This window comes from Quercus suber, unplaced genomic scaffold (assembly GCF_002906115.3).
Source record: "Quercus suber isolate HL8 unplaced genomic scaffold, Cork oak 2.0 scaffold_284, whole genome shotgun sequence".
Taxonomy (NCBI): Eukaryota; Viridiplantae; Streptophyta; class Magnoliopsida; order Fagales; family Fagaceae; genus Quercus; species Quercus suber.
The window spans coordinates 99,089-119,198 of record NW_027069740.1 but is presented as its reverse complement, the minus strand read 5'-3'; the positions used below and the strand labels follow the sequence as shown (position 1 = coordinate 119,198).

General features: G+C 35.0%; 1 protein-coding gene across 1 annotated transcript; it reads right to left on the bottom strand.

Annotated features, from left to right (window-relative positions):
- Positions 1-288: 288 nt before the first annotated feature.
- Positions 289-2,655, bottom strand: LOC112003367 (L-type lectin-domain containing receptor kinase IX.1). Its single transcript, XM_065781936.1, has 2 exons — positions 2,019-2,655; positions 289-1,790 (listed from the first exon to the last, which is right to left on the bottom strand). Exons 1-2 carry the CDS (start codon positions 2,551-2,553, stop codon positions 577-579), a joined length of 1,749 nt encoding a protein of 582 aa, XP_065638008.1. The 5' UTR covers positions 2,554-2,655; the 3' UTR covers positions 289-576.
- Positions 2,656-20,110: the final 17,455 nt, after the last annotated feature.

Below are 20,110 nucleotides of genomic sequence, written 5' to 3'. Positions count from 1 at the left end.
GATGCCATTTCAACTACAAGGCCCTTGACAATTTTTTTTGTTTTTCATTTGATAATAGAGAAATTGTTTTATTAATTACAATGCCCATAATTTTATCACCTTTTTACTAACTTTTCAACACATTGTACAAGTCAGTAACTAGTAATTTTTAATATTCAACACAAGGCCTATGTCAATGTGCTCAGATCATTGAACTCAATAACATGCCAAAGCTCAAAAAAAAAAAAAAAGCCACACAACACAACCCAAGCCAATAAAAGAAAAAAACTAAACTAAATTTCACATACAAAATCCCATCCCTACACTTTATTAAAACAAGTTCTGTGGGCAATATGCTCTCCACATTTACTCTATTATTCATTCAATACACACACAAAAAATAAAGAAAGGAAGTATTGTTCTTAATAAAAAAGTTAATTAAAATAAGTCTAATTCTAACAACAACAACAAAATTGCCCATGTAAAAACAGCCAAAAAAAAAAAAACCCGTCTTGTAAATTGGATTCATCCCCAAGGATCAATAGCAACATCAAACAATGAAAGCGAAAAGACAAATCTATTCCCTGCTGTAGCAAGCTATGTTGGCCCAGGCATATCAAATGGGAGAAGAGGCAATAGAGCTTCAAAATTGAGGACTTGAATTGCTTGCCTTATTGAAGGTCGGAGTTTGTAATCAGGATGAGCACACCAAAGGCCAACTATAATCAAACGCTCCATTTGTAGCTCATCAAAATTTCCGCCTAGCCTTGGGTCAGCTGCTTCAATCAACTCTCCTCTTCTATGGAGCTCCCGAACCCACATCTCTGTGACTACCTGATGATCTTCTATGGCCATGTGGTTGATTGCTCTTCTTCCAGAGGCTATCTCCAATGCAACAATTCCAAAACTATAAACATCTGATTCCTTGGTAGCCTTATTAGTTGTGAAATATTCTGGAGCTATATAGCCCTTGGTGCCTGCCAAGTCTGTGGTTGTTGACCCTTTGGCATGGTCCACAAGCCTAGCTAGCCCAAAATCCCCAAGTTTAGCATTAAAATTTGAATCAAGCATAATGTTGCTAGATTTTATATCCCTATGCAATACGCATTGTTCCCATTCTTCTTGCAAGTAAAGCAAGGCTGAGGCTAAGCCTTGAGCAACTTTGTACCTCAGTTCCCATATCAATACACTTTCTTGAAAAAGATGTGAATCTAAGCTTCCATTAGGCATGAAATCATAAACGAGCAAGAGTTCTTTTCTTTCGTGGCACCAGCCAATGAGTTGCACCAAATTCCTATGTCTCAATTGACTGATGATTTTTACTTCTGATGCATACTCCTTTATGCCTTGCTTAGACCCTTTTACCACCCGCTTAACAGCTACATAGGTGTTTGAATCCCTTAGAAGCCCTTTATAAACCGCACCAAATCCTCCCTGGCCTAGCTTTTCTTTGTCATTGAAATCATTTGTCGCACGAGCTAATTCATTGTATGGAAACTTCTTGGGTCCTCTTCCCCTTTCAAATTCTTCATCAATGTAATCATCAAGTACATCATCATCTTCTCCTTTATCCCTCCTATTCCTCTTCCACAAGGAAAACAACACCATTGCCAACCCACCAACCAAAACAAATCCACCAAAACCAAGCCCCATGGCTAACCCCAATGTGTTGTTTTTCCTTTGCTTGGGGGCTGGAATATTTGGGCTCGATACTGGATCTTTTGGGTTGTTTGTGGTTTCATCAATTTCCAAACTTGAACTAAAATCCCATGAATAAATGGTATGGATTGCAGAAGAATTTCCTGTTGAGGCTGAGAATCCAATTGTGACCAATTCAGGTAAGAATAGACTCAAATCAACATTTGCAGAAAGGAACTGCCTTACTGAAACATTGCCTCTAAAACCAGTGAATACCACACTTAAATTATAAGAACTCGCATTATAAGTAATCCAAGCTTCATTTATTTTCCCTTCTTTAATAGCAATATTGCTAAACCATGAAATATTAGCAACAGATTTCAAGGAGTTCAGATCAATACCTACATGTTCCCCAGGTGGATCCCAATATTCGTTGCTATAGATATCAAACTCCACTGCGACAAAAGGATTATCCACTGAGTCTAATGCCTGGTTGCCGCGACAAAGACCCATAGTACTACCGCCTTTGCTCATAAAAGGAATCTTTGAACCCACAGGTGCAAGGAAGAAGGCAATCCCATCTCCATATACACTTCGCTTCTTCGAGTCAATGGCAAAGGAAAAATGGGTGGTGAAATTTGTGAGTTTCCCAGAGTCCTTGTCCCACAGTCTCATGGGTTTGAAATATGTGGCTCGACCCACGAACTCAAAATTGAGCCTGTTGCCTGTGAGTTGGATGACTTGGTTTTCAGCAAAAGCTCTCTCATATGTTATGTTGGAGTCAGAAGAACTAAAACTAGTGAAGTTGAATGATATAGCACTTGTAAATGTAAATGGGTTTAGTATAGAAAAGAAATAGGTGATCACCATGAGAAAACAGAAAATAGAAAGCTGCGAAAAAAGGAAATGTTCGATCTTGAAGTTGTACATTACCATGATTGTAGCTTTCAAGTGAGAATGGCCAAGAGATTTTTGTAGCGCAGATCCTAATATGAATCAATAAACTTATAATAGCTGGAACTGGAAGTCTCCTAAGAAAAAAGCTAGCACTGTTTTGAAAACTAATCCCTCGGGATTGGAGAGAGAACGAAGAGGAACACCGGACTATTAAAGCAAATGAATTTTCTCTTCCACTAATTTAGACCGTCAACCATCAAGGAAATGGTCCATGTTTTGTCTTCTTTCCCATCTAGTACTTTTCTTGTTTTCTACCAGCCACATATATATATATATATATATATATATTTTTTTTTTTTTTAATTCCAGACAATATTTCATTTCAAAGAACTGAGAACTCTCTCTCTCTCTCTCTCTCTCCTGTTCTGTATGTATCTCTCTCTCTATGTTTATTTTTTATTTCATTTACATTACCATTATAATTTATTAAAAAAAAAACTTATAGATAGAAGCACTTTTTATAAGATAAGAATTTTCTATATTTTCCGGTGTGATGCATTAACTTTTATAAGATATCATTTTTACTAATTTAATTAATAATAGTTCTTTTTTATATGATGATGAAAAAAATTTGCTTATTATATATTATGTAATATAGACATTAGAGTGAATTCATACAAATTATCTTTTTCATTATCTTTTTTTCTTTTTCTTTTGGTTAGCCAAAGAAAATAAATTTATCCTTATTTTTTATATTTATACTTAACATACATGATAGAAAACTAAAACATTTTTTATCTTCTTGCTTTTATCTTTCCAACCAAAAAGAGTCTAATCAATCTTAATTTATATATGGTCCAAGTTTGAAATTTGAATCTTCTTTAGGAGATTTCAACTAACGTGTGTTAAGGCTCATCTGCTGTTTCCACTTTCCAAGAATCGACTATTGAGATAGATTTGGAATTGGGATCAAATTCATGGACTATTAGGACATAGCAACTTGCAACCCAAACAAACCATTCAAGGAATGGCGAGCATTTCTCTCACAAACTAATCATCAATCAATATCAAAATTGACTACCTTTTAAAAATAGGTCAAACCTTATGAAAAATCCAACGCCAGTTATTACCTTACATATTATGATCCAAGTCTGACCCTTCCCACATATAAATCAAAGACAACACTCTTACCCACTCACAAACTCTCTTCCTAATCCCCATTAATAGATGATACTTCTACAAAATCTCCTTCTCATGAAATCATGTCTTCATTTTGCATAGATGATACTTCTAGAAAATCTCAGTCTCATGAATCATGTCTTCATTTTCCCCCCGAATGCTCGAAAATTTGTGAAAACACAAAAGCTATTTAAACCCCCAAATTAAAGTTACGACTCAATTGATTTTACTCTAACTTAATACTAAGTACGAAAATAGAGTAAATGCAAGTGGATAAACAAACAAGCCACTCTAACCCATAATCATTATAACACAACAGTAAAATGAACATAGCAACTTGCAACCCAAACAAACCATTCAAGGACTGGTGAGCATTTCTCTCACAAACTAATCATCAATCAATATCAAAATGGGCTACCTTTTAAAAATATACCAAACCTTATAAAAAATCCAAGGCCAGTTATTACCTTACATATTATGATCCAAGTCTGACCCTTCCCATGTATAAATCAAAGACAAAACTCTTACCCACTTACAAACTCTCTTCCTAATCCCCATTAATAGATTATACTTCTAGAAAATCCCCTTCTCATGAAATCATGTCTTCATTTTGCATAGATGATACTTCTAGAAAATCTCAGTCTCATGAATCATGTCTTCATTTTTCCCCCGAATGCTCGAAAATGTGTGAAAGCACAAGAGCTATTTAGACTCCCAAATTAAAGTTACGGCTTGATTGATTTTACTCTAACTTAATACTAAGTGCGGAAATAAAGTAAATGCAAGTGGATAAACAAATAAGCTACTCTAACCCATAATCATTATAACACAGCAGTAAAATGAAAGGTAAAAGAGTAAGGGAAGAGAGAATAAAAACACAAGATAATACATCGATGTGTTGTCGAAGAGGAAACCGAAGAACTCGGTGAAAAACCTCTCCGCCGCCCTCCAAGCGGTAAATCAATCTACTAGACAATAAGTTGGGATACACGAATATCAAAAGACCCTCCAAGCTTAATCTACCCAATGTAGCTAAGCCCTCCAAGCTCCTGCTCCAACAATGTTTCTCGGAACCGTGTCTTGTCTAGCTTTCCAGATCTTGCAATACTCCCAATTGCATCCACCAAGCCTCACCGGCTTCTTTTGGCAAATCGCCAAAACTTTCCAAGCTCCAAAACACTCTTTACACTCTAAATAGGTGTGGGTTGTGTTTGGGTACAAATCTCCTCTCAAGGTATAACAATGGGAGAGGGAAGGAGAAGAGGCTAGAATGATTTCTAACTAAGGATGTGTAGCTCTCTCTCTAAAATATGAGTGTGTGTGTTGTAGAAAACCTATCTAGGGTTTTTCTCTCTTAATGGCCTCATTTTCATTTGTGGGTAATGAGGGTATATATAGTTTGGGTGAAAGGTAAGAAAGTCACACTTAAAAATCCTCCAAGCAGAATGTTTCACGATTATCTCGCAAGAAGGTCTTACCCTCGAGACACTCGTGAAATCCTCTAGGCTGGCATGACTCCTTAGCTTCCAACATGTGCTTCTTATGTGGCTCTTTCGCAGGTTAGCTTCTAGCGAAACACTCATAAAATCCACTGATTCTTCAATTCATGCTCGATTCTTCACTAACTTAATATTAAACCCAATACAATAAAATCCCACAAAATACAAGGAACAAAATTAATGCAATTACAACATTTTTTGTCATGGAATAAAGCCAATATAAAACATAGTTGTAAATCACAACTTTACAATCTCCCCCTTTGGCTATTCCGTGACAAAACACCCTATAACAAACTCTAGACTTAAACGTAAGTTTGGGAACAATGGCAAAACTCACTCACACCTAAATCTACAAGCTGTGATGAACTTGGAACATGTATACCTGTAACCTGAAACACTTACATAAAACATATTAGACCCTCAAGGTAAATCAAGTGATAAAATGACAAGTATAATGTAGCAAGTAAATTGCGATCAAGTAAACATAATGTGAAACATGATGTGAAACATGTGACCAACTTGATCATACACCAAAACAATCATATGGAAATGACTACAATGATCATATAGCAAAGCAAATGATCATCCGAACATGCAACCAGTAAAGCACAATAGCATAAGGATCCATGCATGTCCAACACATAAGCACGATGCGATGAGAGCAACAAAGGATAGAAACTAAACATAACTCAAAGCACCGTAAAACAACAAGAAAACAAGCATAACGTAACGCAAACAAAACAAGGTTTTATAAAAAATAAAAATAAAAAATGTCTTCTCCCCCTTGGTATATGCATCTCCCCTACATATCTCTCCCTCTATGAATGTGCACGAGGTAGAATTTCTTCCCTTAAGAATGTGCACATGAGTCATATAGAAATGACAATACACATTGGTATACTCTCCCCCTTTTCCTCACGAATAGACAAATGAATCAAGAGGAAAGAGGGAAAGATAAGAAGATATCAACAAGTGTAAAAGATGATGCATGAGGGGTGCAAGATGAATGAAAAAATGAAACTCAAACGAAAGACAAAAATAAAGAATGCTACAAAGCATAAAGTAAACATGACATGCTAAGGATGATAAAACAAAGTATAGACCAAGGCATGGCAAGGACACAAGAAAATTTTATATGTACTAAAATGTCTAAAAAGACTTAACTAGCCTGAGTGAAGTACAAAACATGTAAAGTGATCAAGTGTGTGCAGCAAAGGTGCATCTAGTGTGCATGTGAGATGCATGACTAATGAATAAGCAAGCACTCACGGGGCAAAGTGTGTAAAATACATAACCAATGATCAAAACATGAAAAACATGCATAATCATGGTAATACCTAAAAATTGGTACTCATCGGAGTCCAAAACAATGAGAAAATGTCATTTGGGCATTTTATCAAACACTTAGAGTACACACACTACACATGTATGTTAAACAATGCATGAACATATGAAAATCTTGCATAAATACATGATATTTATTGCCACAAGGGGCCAATATTCAAAGACAATCATCATTTAAAACAAAACTCAATCAAAAAGATTGACAAAAAATAAGTTTTCTAACTCCCATTTGAGAAAATCCCAACTATGAACATAAAATTTCCAAAAACATAATCTAAGGATCAAAATCAATGAAAAGAATTAAAGATTACCTTAGATATGTTAATGGAATGAAAAACAATTGAATTTAGTTGGGTTTTTATGTAGAAACATAAAAATAAGGGTTTGGGAGAAGATTGGAGACGTTTAAAACAAATGTCCCATGAAATGCCCTTTAAAAAACTGATCTGGAAATTTTCACTAGTATCTCGCTGGTTAGCTTCCCGTGAAAATTTCGCTAGTATTTCGCTAGTAAACCTTACTCATGAAACAGTCACAAAACTCTCTGTCCAAAGCTGAAAAACTTAAGAATTAGACCCTTTAACTCAAAAAACACCCAAAAAACATGTTTTTCACACAAAAACAACTTGAAAAACTTTGAAAAATATGGGTGATACAAATTACTTCCAAAAGCAAACAAAAAGAACAAAAAAAATTTTTGTTTGATCCATATATGGTTGAGCACACAAACATCACATTTAAACATGTACCATCACACAAATGAAATAGACATTCATTGAACATTAGACTTGTGTGTTGTGTGTGTATATCAAATATAGAATAGTCCTTAGTCTAGAGTGAAGATTCAATAATCGATTCAATCAAGTTATACACAACTAGTACTAAGTCAAGAGGTCTATCTCAATTATAGAAATGAACATATGTGATCTCCCACAAAAATGATTACATATCTTTAAAGCTTTTCATTTAGCTTCTTTACTATACATAACATTTTATCATTTTTTAACACTATATCTCATTTTGAGATCAGTGCCTGAAATTTTTGATATTTCAATTTTGTGAATAAGTCTTTGGCTTTTGGGGCACCATACATTATAATTTAAAATGTTGCTTTCCTTTTTTCCTAGTCAAATACTAGTATGTGCAACGGCTTTTGTAGCTCATTATCTCTTTTCATTTTAAGATTTATATTTGTTGAGCTTTTTAAGCAAAAACATAAAAAATGTAGGAAGATATATCTGCACAAGTCTATGCATGTATCAAAACAACAAGACTATTGACTAATTATTCATGACAAGCTTGAAAATCGATTTACAACAATCACACATAGATTTCCAGATTTTTCCCACAAAGATAGATATGCATACATAACAAGCTAAGCTCGTAAATGTACTATGCCATAAGTACGAAGGTATTAGGTCAAACTCACATGTGATATACACAACATGAGTGATCAAACTTTTTGTAGATTTTTTAATTTTTTATGAGTTTTTGAATTTTTGAACACACTCAAAAACAAAACAAGTAAAGTAAGATCAACAAAAATAAGTACAAAACAAAACTTATAAAAGAAACAAGCTGAAAACCGAAAGCAATTGACACAAAATGAATTAAGCATGTCATGATGCATGAACCTATGACCCTAAACATTGAAAGAATTAATGCATGGACATAGGATGTGATCATGCATAAGTACCCTTATGCACCCACACTTTACGAGTGTTTTGGGTGAGAGCCTTAGATGGCGGGGTACAACCAACATAACTTTCAAACCTCGGAGTGAAGCTAGCAAGGCATAGTAATATGTTCTTTAGCATTTCCATAACGTCTCCAATGAGATGTCCTTCTCTATCTCCCTGAGCTTATGCTCCCTTTTGTCTTCTCGTTGAACTTTCTAGACCACACATAGAATCATCCTTCTTGAGTGCATGAAACTTGAAACAATTTGGTCTGGTATGTCCTTGTGCGCCACAATGATGACATAAGTGCTTTACTTAAGGCCCCCTTTGATTTTTAGGTAATGACTACCCTTTTTCCTTTGGCTTTGCACCAATGGTTCTCTTTACTACAGCAAGGGTCTCAATCTCAAGCTTCACTTCTTTAAGTTTCTCAACATTCTTGGTTGAAACGAACTTCACTTCCTTCTTGGGTTCGCTGCTCGAACTTCCTTCTCTGGTATAGCCCAAACCAGTCTTATCGTTTAAAGATTTTTTAGAAGACAGCACATTGTTAAGTTTCTTGGTGGAGATGCGCTCAACCTTGACATTTGCTTAAATAATGTCAAGTTCAAGAAACTTGATCTTAGAGTAAGTTTCAACCAACTCTCCCTTGAGTCTTTCTTCTTCACACTTTGATTCCTTAAGTTGCACAATATACACTTATGCTCTTCTTCAACCTTTTTCATCTTTTTCACAACAAGGTTAGCAACTTTGGCGTATTTGCCACAATCTTCCAGTAGAGAATCATATGCTTCTTGAAGGTTGTTCTCCCCTTCAATTTGGCACACGTCTTCATCTTCCGATTCTTCAATTTCCTCATTCTCAGAAATATTACCAAGTTCTTCAACCAAATTGCTCAAATCATCCTTTAAATCAACTGAGGCAATAGCCATAAAGGCCCTATAATTCCTTTCACTATCACATTCTCCTTCAGCGTCTGAATTTGAGCTATCAAAATCACTAAGGGTAGTGGCAAACACTTTACCCTTCCCTCTCAAATAGTTGGGACACTCCTTCTTGAGATGTCCATGTCCATTACATTCGTAACACATGATGCCTTGAGGAGATTGAGAATCCTTACCATCTTTTTTCTTAAACTCTTTTCTATCACCTTTAGAGGATTAAAACTTCCCTTTGCTGAACAGTTTCCCACTATTCTTCATCTTCGAAAATTTTTGAAAGTTCCTTGCAAGGAATGCCACCTCATTCTCCATATCATCTTCTTTAGAGGAATCATCCATTTTCTCGGTGATGGTTTTGAGAGCAAGAGATTTGCTTGACTTATGAGAAGGCAGTCACAGCTCATATATTTGGAGAGATCCAATGAGCTCTTGGATTTTGATCTTATCCAAGTCTTTACTTTCCTCTATAGCTGTGACTTTTGCTCGGAAGCTCTCCAGCAAGGATCTAAAAAATTTTCTCACCACATTAGCATCCTCAATCTTCTCACCAAGATTGAGCTTAGCAATCAAATTATCATTTTCACAATGAAACTTGCTCAAATTCTTATGAAACTTCATAGCCTCTTTCTTCATGAGTTTGATGTTAGGAATATCAACAACACCCAATGATTCATGTAACATGTCATCACAATCAAGAGAATTAACACTCATAGAGGCATTTTCACAAACACATAGCATGTTACACTCACAAACATCCATAGAAGCATACAAAATACTATCCACGGCAAAACACACAAGGGATCAAGGATCACACTTAGGTAATAAAACCAAAACAACACACTCGCTCTAATACCAATTGAATGCTTGAAAATGTGTGAAAATACAAGAGCTATTTAGACCCTCAAATTAAAGTTACAGCTCGATTGATTTTACTCTAACTTAATACTAAGTGCGGAAATAGAGTAAATGCGAGCGGATTAACAAACAAGCTACTCTAATCCATAATCATTATAACACAGCAGTAAAATGAAAGGTAAAAGAGTAAGGGAAGAGAGAATGCAAACACAAGATAACACGCCGATGTGTTATCGAAGAGGAAACCGAAGAACTCAGCGAAAAACCTCTTCGCCGCCCTCCAAGCGGTAAATCGATCCACTAAACATTAAGTTGGGATACAAAAATAGTAAGAGACCCTCCAAGTCTAATCTACCTAATGTACCTAAGCCCTCCAAGCTTCCTACTCCAATAAGGTTTCTCAGAACCGTGTCTTGTCTAGCTTTTCATATCCCGCAATACTCCTAATTGCATCTGTCAAGCCTCACCAGCTTCTTTTGGCAAATCCCCAAAACTTCCTAAGCTCCAAAACACTTTCTATACTCTGAATTGGTGTGGGTTATGTTTGGGTATAAATCTCCTCTCAAAGTATGACAATGGGAGAGGTAAGGAGAAAATGCTAGAATGATTTCTCACTAAGGATGTGTAGCTCTCTCTTTAAAAGATGGGTGTATGTGTTGTAGAAAACCTATCTAGGCTTTTTCTCTCTAAATGGCCATGTTTTCATTTGTGGTTAGTAAGGGTATATATAGTATGGATGAAGGGTAAGAAAATCACACTTAAAAATCCTCCAGGCAGAATGTTTCGCGATTATCTTGCGAGAAGGCCTTACCCGCGAGACACTCACGAAATTCTCCAGGCTAGCATGACTCTTCAGCTTCCAACATGTACTTCTCACGTGGCTCTTTCGCGGGTTAGCTTCTAGCGAAACACTTGTGAAATCCACTGATTCTTCAATTCATGCTCGATTCTTCACCAACTTAATACTAAACCCAATACAATAAAATCCCACAAAATACAAAGAACAAAATTAAAGCAATTACATCACTTTTTGTTATGGAATAAAGCCAACATAAAACATAATTGTAAATCATAACTTTACATCCCCAATTTCAATTCAATAAGCTTTTCTCTATTGATAATGTTCTATGCAATTTATACAAACAAATTCTCTTTGCCATCAACCAATGCAATGAAAGTATATATATAAATCTTGAGATCCCTAAGGTTGCTGAAATAATTGAGTGCATATTTCTAAAATTTATAGTAACAAAAAAGTCTATTAAATAGCATATACTATCTCATAAAATGTCATTTACTTAATATTTCTTTTTAAAAAAATCAATAATAGGTATGGTAAAAAAAGCATGATCCTATACAAGATATACAAAAAATACATGCAAAACAATTTTCATTGGAGGATTTATATTTAAAAAAATATGAAGACAATAGTTAAGATAACAAAGCATTAACAAAAATAAATATTTATATCCCAAGGTTAGAGGCACTCACATTAACTACATACTCTCCGAATATTTATAATATATTCATCTCACTATAATTACTATATATATACAATTGCAAACTACTTCAAATACAGGATTCAAATTGAAATTTTTGATGCAACTGACAAATCAATTTATTTAATATTTGATCGAGATGCCAAGAAAATCCTAAATAAATCTACAAGAGATCTTGCTGAAAAACAAACTAAAGTACAACTTATTTAATTATTGTAAAACTATTGATATTGGAGAAGGAATCCCACATGATTTAAAAAAAAAAAAATTAGGGAAAAAATGGATTTTCCTATTTCATTTGAATGAATTCAATCTAAAGGATGGTTTTAAAAATTACATAGTTGCTAAGATTTTTGATGTACCTTCACATGACAAAAAGTAATGGAAGAAAAAAAGAAAAAAAAAAACATAATCCAATATGCTATATTAAGTCTTTTTGCTGCAATATTCCAAAATTTAAAGAAAAAAAAAACATATATTAAAACATTTACAAAAAACTGTCCCATCATTGAAATTTAATATGAATGCAAATACCTATGAAAAATCTTAACGACAAAGTCCAAATTTTGTAAAATCCAATCAAGAATCTCCCAGTGCCAATTCATTAGTAATAAACATAAATGATGCAACAAAAGGAAAAAGTGGATGAAAGCTCAAAAATTGAACAAATATGAACGGACTAAACTTCAAACGTTGAAGATGAAGAAACAATTGATGATAATAGAACCCTTAACAAGTTTTACAAGCGTCATCATACTACAATGACAAAGCATTGAAGAAACCAGAAAAACAAGATGTCGTAATGAAACTCTTTATCAAATCCCGTAATAAAAATCAATAATAAAGAATGAATTAATATGCTTCTATCAACTTTTATTATGCAATATATTACTCCAAATTGTTTTAATTATTGCTCATTACTTGAGCAAAATAATTATAATAGATATGTGTGTGCAATTTATAATTGTTACTTTTTATGATGAAATCATTACTAACAAGGTTTTATAATAAATACTATAATAATGTATAACATTTTTCAAAACAAAATTTACATAAAAAATTACAACATTATCCGTGCATCGCTTGGGAAACTTACTAGTAAATTTATAAGTATTTAGCAATGATAAGGTTCGAACTACAAAGATGCACCATTAACATTTTCCTTTTCTTACCTACAGGCTACAACAAACACTTTATCATCTAAGTTCACAAAGAATCCTACTAAAAAATCTTCAACATCTTCTGAACGTGGAAAAGACCACAAATCATTATCAGATAGCAAACTCCAATTACCTGAATAAGAAGAACCACTAAACTCAGATTCAGTATCGTTAGGACATATGTGAATCATGTTAGGAACGTATGTCAATATAAAATTTGCTAATCCTTTGACAAAATGCACTTTACTTGTAATTGGGTAGATCTAGGATGTTTTTAATGCTTCAAAGAACAAGGTTTCAAGTTTAAGTATTAAAGTCATGCAAGTCTATCCAAGAATCAAGTAAAGAAGTGCTGGATTTTAAAACTTGACAGCTAGTATCTATCGAGGTTTAAAAGGCTATTTAAACACGATGCTTAACAGCTGCTCAATAGATAAGGTATCTATTGAGATTTAAGAAAATTAGTTTTTCATATCTAATTTCACTCCAATTTGTGTATAGATGTTTAGGCTTTCTTTTCTCACAACCCTAAACATATATAACGATTATTTGAAGGGCTGTCACAGGGATGCACATCAATGCAAAGTTTTTCACAAGCATATTGTGAACCGGAGACAATTTGCCCTAGTTCATCTTTCTTTTCAAAAAGCTGATGTGTTTGTAAACCGTAGGGTTTTGTAACCAAGGAGCTTCGTGATCTTCATCGTGTTAATGAATTGAAGAACTTTGCAGCTAACATCTTTCTCAATTTGGTGTGTAAGTCGCATACTAAGATCCACGCATCGATTGGTTAGTCACGTACTGGGAGCCGTGCATTGAAAGGAGAGATTGTCACTACAAAACAAGTCTAATTAGGTATTGGGGTAAGAATTCAACTGTAGGTTGGTGTAAGGTACTGGGATTCCTTTACTTGTAACCACTTGTTATGATAATAGTGGATTCATGAGAGTGGTGACATTAAAATCACCCAGTAGGTTTTTGTCGTGTAGGTTTTCCCTATTCATAAACAAATTATCGTGTCAACTTTATTTTCCATTGTATATCAACTTAGTTGGTGATTTGTTTATGCTACTACGCATATTGCATGCTAATTGAATTAATTAATTAACTTAGCTAATTAATTGGTTAATTCATCACAATGGGTCAATACATTCTTGGCCTATCAAGTGATATTAGAGCAGGCACACTCTAATTAGGGTTAATATTTGTTGTGTGATCCATTGACCCTTGTTTGTCATGGATAGAGGATAGTCTCTTATTATAACTCCTTTATTTGATGGCACAAACTATGCACACTGAAAAGTACGCATGAGAGCTTTCTTGCAGTCATAAGATAAGAAAGTGTGGCAAACTGTGGAGATAGGCTGGACCAAGCCAAAAGAAGCGCCGGCTAATTGGGATGATGCTAAGATCAAGGCGGAAAATTTCAACAGCAGGGCATTGAATGCTTTATTCAGTGCAGTCACAAATAAAGAGTTCAAGAAGATATCCTCTATTGAAACTGCTAAGGAAGCATGCACCATCCTCCAGACAACCTATGAAGGAACTAAGGCTGTCAAGGATTCGAAACTTCAGAGGCTTATTACAAGCTTTAAAGAGATTAATGATAGGCCAAAAACGTATTGACGCCTTGTGATTAAATTAATTGATTAATTAGCCAAGTTATTAATTAATCAAATTAACATGCAAAGCAGGTGGTAGCACAAACAAATCACCAATTAAACTAAGTGCAACAGAAAATAAATTAACACGGTGATTTGTTTATGAATAGGGAAAACCAACACGACAAAAACTCCACCAGGTAACTTTAAGGTCACCACTCCTAAAATTCCACTATTATCACAACAAGTGGTTACAAGTAAAGGAATCCCAGTACCTTATACCTACCTACAGTTGAACCCTTACCCTAATACCCAATTAGACTTGTTCTGTAGTAACAATTTCTCCTTTTGATGCCCGACTCCCAAGTATGTGACTAACCAATTGTGCGGATCCCAGTATGCGACTTCAATCACCAACTAGAGAAGTTTGTTAGCTGCAAAGTTCTTCAATTCATCCATATGATAAAGATCAAGAAGATGCTTGGTCACAAAATCCTACGGTGTACAAAACACAGTAACTTCTTTAGAAGAGATGAACTCGGGCAAAACTTTGTCTCCGGTCAAAATTTGCTTGAACAGACTTTGCTCAATGCTTATGCAACTTGTGTACCCTTTGACGGCCCTTAAAATAATCCTTTTATATGTCTAGGGTTAGGAGAAAAGAAGGCCCAAAGACACGTTTACTGATCTCAAGAAAATCATATCAGAATTCTGAAATTCTTAAACCTCGACAGATAGGAGTTGTTAAGCAGGTGTCAAGCACACAGGCTGAAACAGCTTTTTTAAGCTTGATAGATGCAACTGTCGAGCCAGCTGTCGAGCTTTAATGAATTTGCACTATTCAACTTGTTTCCTAGACAGACTTGAATGGTTTTAACACTTGATCTTGAAACCTTGTTTCTTGAAATATTAAAAACACCTAGATCTGCCCAATTACAAGTAAAGTGCGTTTTGTTAAAGGATTAGCCAATTACATAAAAGAATGACATATTTTCTTAACAAGTGAAACACATATGTCCTAACAATTAAGATGGAAGAGGATGAGTCATTTGATGAGTTTTATGCCAAGCTCAAGGACATAGTGAACTCAGCCTTTAATCTTGGGGAAACTATTCCCGAACCCAAGATTGTTGGAAAGGTGCTCAGATCTCTACTCGAGAAATTTCATGCCAAGATCACCGTGATTAAGGAATCAAAGAATATTGATAAAATTCCTTTGACAGTGCTGGTTGGCAATCTGCAGACTTATGAGTTAGGGTTGACAAGGATAGGGAAATCTAGTAAAGGAAAGAGCATGGCATTGAAGGGTAAAAGTAGTGACACTAATGAGTCTTTAGATGATGAAGATTCTAAGATGAAATCCTATATCACCAAGTAGTTCAAAAATTTTATGAAGAATGCCAATGCTAAAGGATTTGATAAAGACCACAAGCAGTCTAGTTTGTCTCAGTTTAAGAACGAAGACAAAGGAAAAAAGGATGCTAGAGATGAGAAAGACAGAAATAACCATCTCACTACTGTTGCCCACCAATCATGAAATGACATCTATATGCTTCGACATAGCAAAAGTGCAATGTCAAAAGCTTAACATCATTGGGTATTTCTTTTCTCTCTCTTATATGCCCATGCATGATATGCTTAACAAAAGAAAATGCAAAGAAAAATAAAAGCAAAAAGAATAAAAATGCTTTATATATGATTGCAAGCGTGTCTTCTGGGAGATGTGGGAGTTATAAGATGTACCTCGAAGGTGATAGTCCCCATCAAAGAATTATGATTGTGTGTGAGTTAAAGTGATTTTCTCATATCTCAAATCGTCATAACATATGGACACTTATGCAATCTTCCGATGTTTTTCACACACAACACGTAATATTCTTTGCTACTCTTGATACATGTGCAGGTACAATACGATTTGGCCATCACAATGAATACATATGTTAATGTATGCTTACTAAACTATCTTGACTTGTTTTTGAAATATAAAATTGGTTAGACTTGTTTAGTGCATGTGTGTGTTTTGGATCTTAATGCTTGACATTTTTCTTAATCAGAGATGTTTTTAAGAGCTAAAATGTTGGTTGGATCTTTGGTTGAGTACCATGTTTGATTGCATTCATGTATGTGTTTTTCTATTCTTTGAAAAACTATTTTTAAGTAATCTTAACAGCTTCTCGATTCCTCTTGACAGCTAGGCTATTTATCGAGCCTTTTGAGCTTCCTTTTTTGATAGTTGTTATCACAATTTCGATCCATCAAGGTTTATGAGAACCAGGCTCTATAGCTTCTCGACTGATTCTCAATCCATCGAGGAAGTCCCTGTATGCTCGATAAATTCTTGATAACTTCTCGATCAATCGAGGTCACATTGCTATGGACACCTCTCGATAGCTCATCGATAGCTCCTTCTGGCCATTTTAATTCTCGATAGCTCTCGACACCTCTCAATCCATCGAGAAACTAAGATTTCTATAAAAAGGGTCAGCGCAATTCTTTTCTCATTTTCTCCGATTTCTCTTGATAGAAACTCTCTCCTCTCACTCCCAAACACCTCAAACTAAACCTCTTCACTTACCCCACTTGATCTTCCGCCTATATCAAGTTTTCTTCATCTTGTATGATCCTTTTTCTCTATTCTATCATGCATTTCATATTTTTTGACCTAAGTTTTGGGTTTTTGAAAAGTTTTTGGGGTTTTTCAAGTTTAATGTGGTTTTTGTGAAATTTTTAGGACGGGTTTTTGTTTAAATAATTTTTAATTATCATGCATTGCATCACATGTGCATTTTAACTATGATTCATGCATTTTAGATATGTGATTATTATATTGAAATGATGTGTGCTGATAGGTTTGGATTAGGCTAAGCCCATGATGTCTTTACTGTTGCATATCACATGCTTATGCATTTTTCATGCATACGTATCTTTATTTCTTTATACTCTTAAATTGAATTGTTTGGTGCTTTTCTATTTGTCCCTCTCTCTCTTTCTCTCTCTCTCTCTCTCTCTCTCTCTCTCTCTCTCTCTCTCTCTCTCTCTTTCATTAGTTGCTCTATGGCACCTAAACGAAAAATCCACTCTATCATAGAACTCTCTTCATTCCGAGGCATCTTCTTCTTCTTCCCCCTTTGATTCTACTCCATCTCACATCTAGTTTCATGATGATAAAGCTCGTAAGGACTTTTTAGAGAACTTCTCTCGACTTGGTGTTCCGAAGGAACGCTAAGTCATTCTATCAGACTTTTCCGATATTAACCTTCCCACTGTCATCTATAGTAAGGGTTGGGAGTCATTGTGTGGCATCCCAATCCCTTGTCCCTCCATGATCATACAGGAGTTCTACTCCAATATGCACAGATTCGATTATACAATACCTCATTTTATCACTCACGTTGGAGGTATGCGCATCATAGTCACTCCGGATCTTATATTCGAGGTGCTACATGTACCAAGAGTAGAGTTTGCTGACTACCCCGATTATAAGCGTCTGAGGACTGTGTCCAAAGACGAGCTCTCGTCTAGCTTTTGTAAGACACCTTCTTCTTGGGGTGACCATTAAAACACCCCTTGCTTAGACTTTGCGAAAGGTCTGAGGTTTCTTAACATGGTGATGACATTCGTTCTCCATCCTTTGTCTCACTATAACTCTATCACAAAGCCGCATGCTCAATTTTTATTGTCCCTCCTTGATGGACTCTCTATAGACTTTTTTTTCTCACTTCATTCTCTCCTTCATCGATGTCTATAAGGATATGGTGACCCGTGAGAAGTTCATTTTTTCTTCAGCTATCACACGGATTCTCCACCACTTTTCTGTCTCCTATCCCAAGTCTACACGTTTTTTGGTTAAGTGTGACATAGACACTGCTACTGTCAGACGGAGCGAGGCCCAGCTTCGATCGAAGCTACCACGAATAGAGACAGTGACTCCTCTAGCTTCTTCTACTCCTTCCACATCTGCTTCTTCTTCATCGATGGATGGTGTGACTCTTGAGTCGGTCATGGTGCAGTTGTAGTGCATGGGTGCTCGCCTTGACACACTCAGTGATAAGTTATGTCAAGTGAACACTCGTGTCGGCTGTATTGCTCGATAGCAAGCTCGCCTTGGTGGCTTCGTAGAGTCTCCCTCTCCTTCTCTAGAGGCATTTGCAAACAAGGATGATGATGGTGACTCCGACGACAATGATAATGATAAGGATGAGGATGCTAGCTCTTTTGATGATGACACGTTGACTGCTTGAGTTACTTACCCTTTGTCATTCATGATGAAAAGGGGGAGTAGTTTTGAATATGAAAGTAGTTATGTACATAGGGGGAGAGTTAGCATAGGAGATTTTTGTTAAGGGGAGTGTTTATACTTTGAGAGATATAGTGAAGACTTATGTTTTTTTTTTTCTTTTCTTCTTTTTTAGATACAGTGTTCTTACTTTGTGATAGCAAACCATGTACTTATGATGTTATATATATATATGATGAGAATGTTATTACAGTTCTTTCATCTATCTTTTCATGTGTTGTTTCTTTTCTCTCTTTATATATATGCTTCTTATTATTTTTATGCAATCTTTTATTTCTGTTTCACACTAAGATGTCGTGATGAGTTTTATTTAAAGTGTTTTAGAAATACAGGTTATCAAAGTCTTCTCGCCATAAACTCTCTTTTTGCGAAGATTTTCAAGGGTTTGTGTTAGGATAGATTTTATTGTATTCAACAAGTGAGTATGAGTGAGTGATTTATGACTTCTCTCATATGTTCATTTATTTGTTATGGTTTTGTCATAGATTGCCAAAGGGTAGATTGTTAGGACATATGTGAATTATGTTAGGAATATATGTCAATATAGAATTGGCTAATCCTTTGACAAAAAGTACTTTACTTGTAATTAGGTAGATCTAGGATGTGTTTAATACTTCAAGGAATAAGGTTTCAAGTTCAAGTGTTAAAGCCATGCATGTCTATTCAAGAATCAAATGAAGAAGTTTTAGATTTTAAAACTCGATAGCTATCTCGACAGCTAGTATCTATCAAGGTTTAAAAGGCTATTTAAGCCTAATGCTCAACAGCTACTCGATAGATAAGGTATTTATCGTTGTTAGGTTCTAAGGTCTTAGGATTTTATGTATTTAGAACTCTAATTTGTAATGTTGGCAAACCATGATCAAAACATTGTACTTAGTCTTATGTAGACTTGCTCAAAGTTGGTTTAATATTGTAAAGTTGGAATCGAGTGGCTGCAGAAGTACTTGGGACTCTCGGACTGGCTCGATCGATCGAAGAATAGACTCGATCGATCGAAAATCGCACAGGTTGAATTTCTGCAGAATTTCCAACTCAGCCCTACTTCATTAAACGTTTAGGGTTTTATGTTTTTACCCTAGGTATATAAACAAAACCCTAGCCACGTTTTTGAAGGTTGTCCATATTGTATTGTTGCTCATACATTGCTGTTTTGTGTGAATCTCGTGTGAGATCTTTGAGGAGCTTTCCTTTACACAAAACTTAGGGTTTTCATGGTGGAGATGATTTCAACATCTTGAAGATCATTACTGTTGTATATATATATATATGTAATCAATTGAAATTATGGAAAAACTCAATCATAATAATGATTTCGATTCAAATTAAAAAAACAACCTCGTTTTGATATATATATTTTGCAAATCTTGCAATTGAGTAAATGTGAAACTAAGTATTAAAAATAAACTAAAGCTTACATAAATATTAGATTTGTTTGAAAATTATATTAGTATATAATTTTTTTTTCTATTTTGTTATTAGTATTCATTTTATTATTTAGACTATTTTTCATTTCAATTTCGTTCCTCTAAAGAGTCTAAA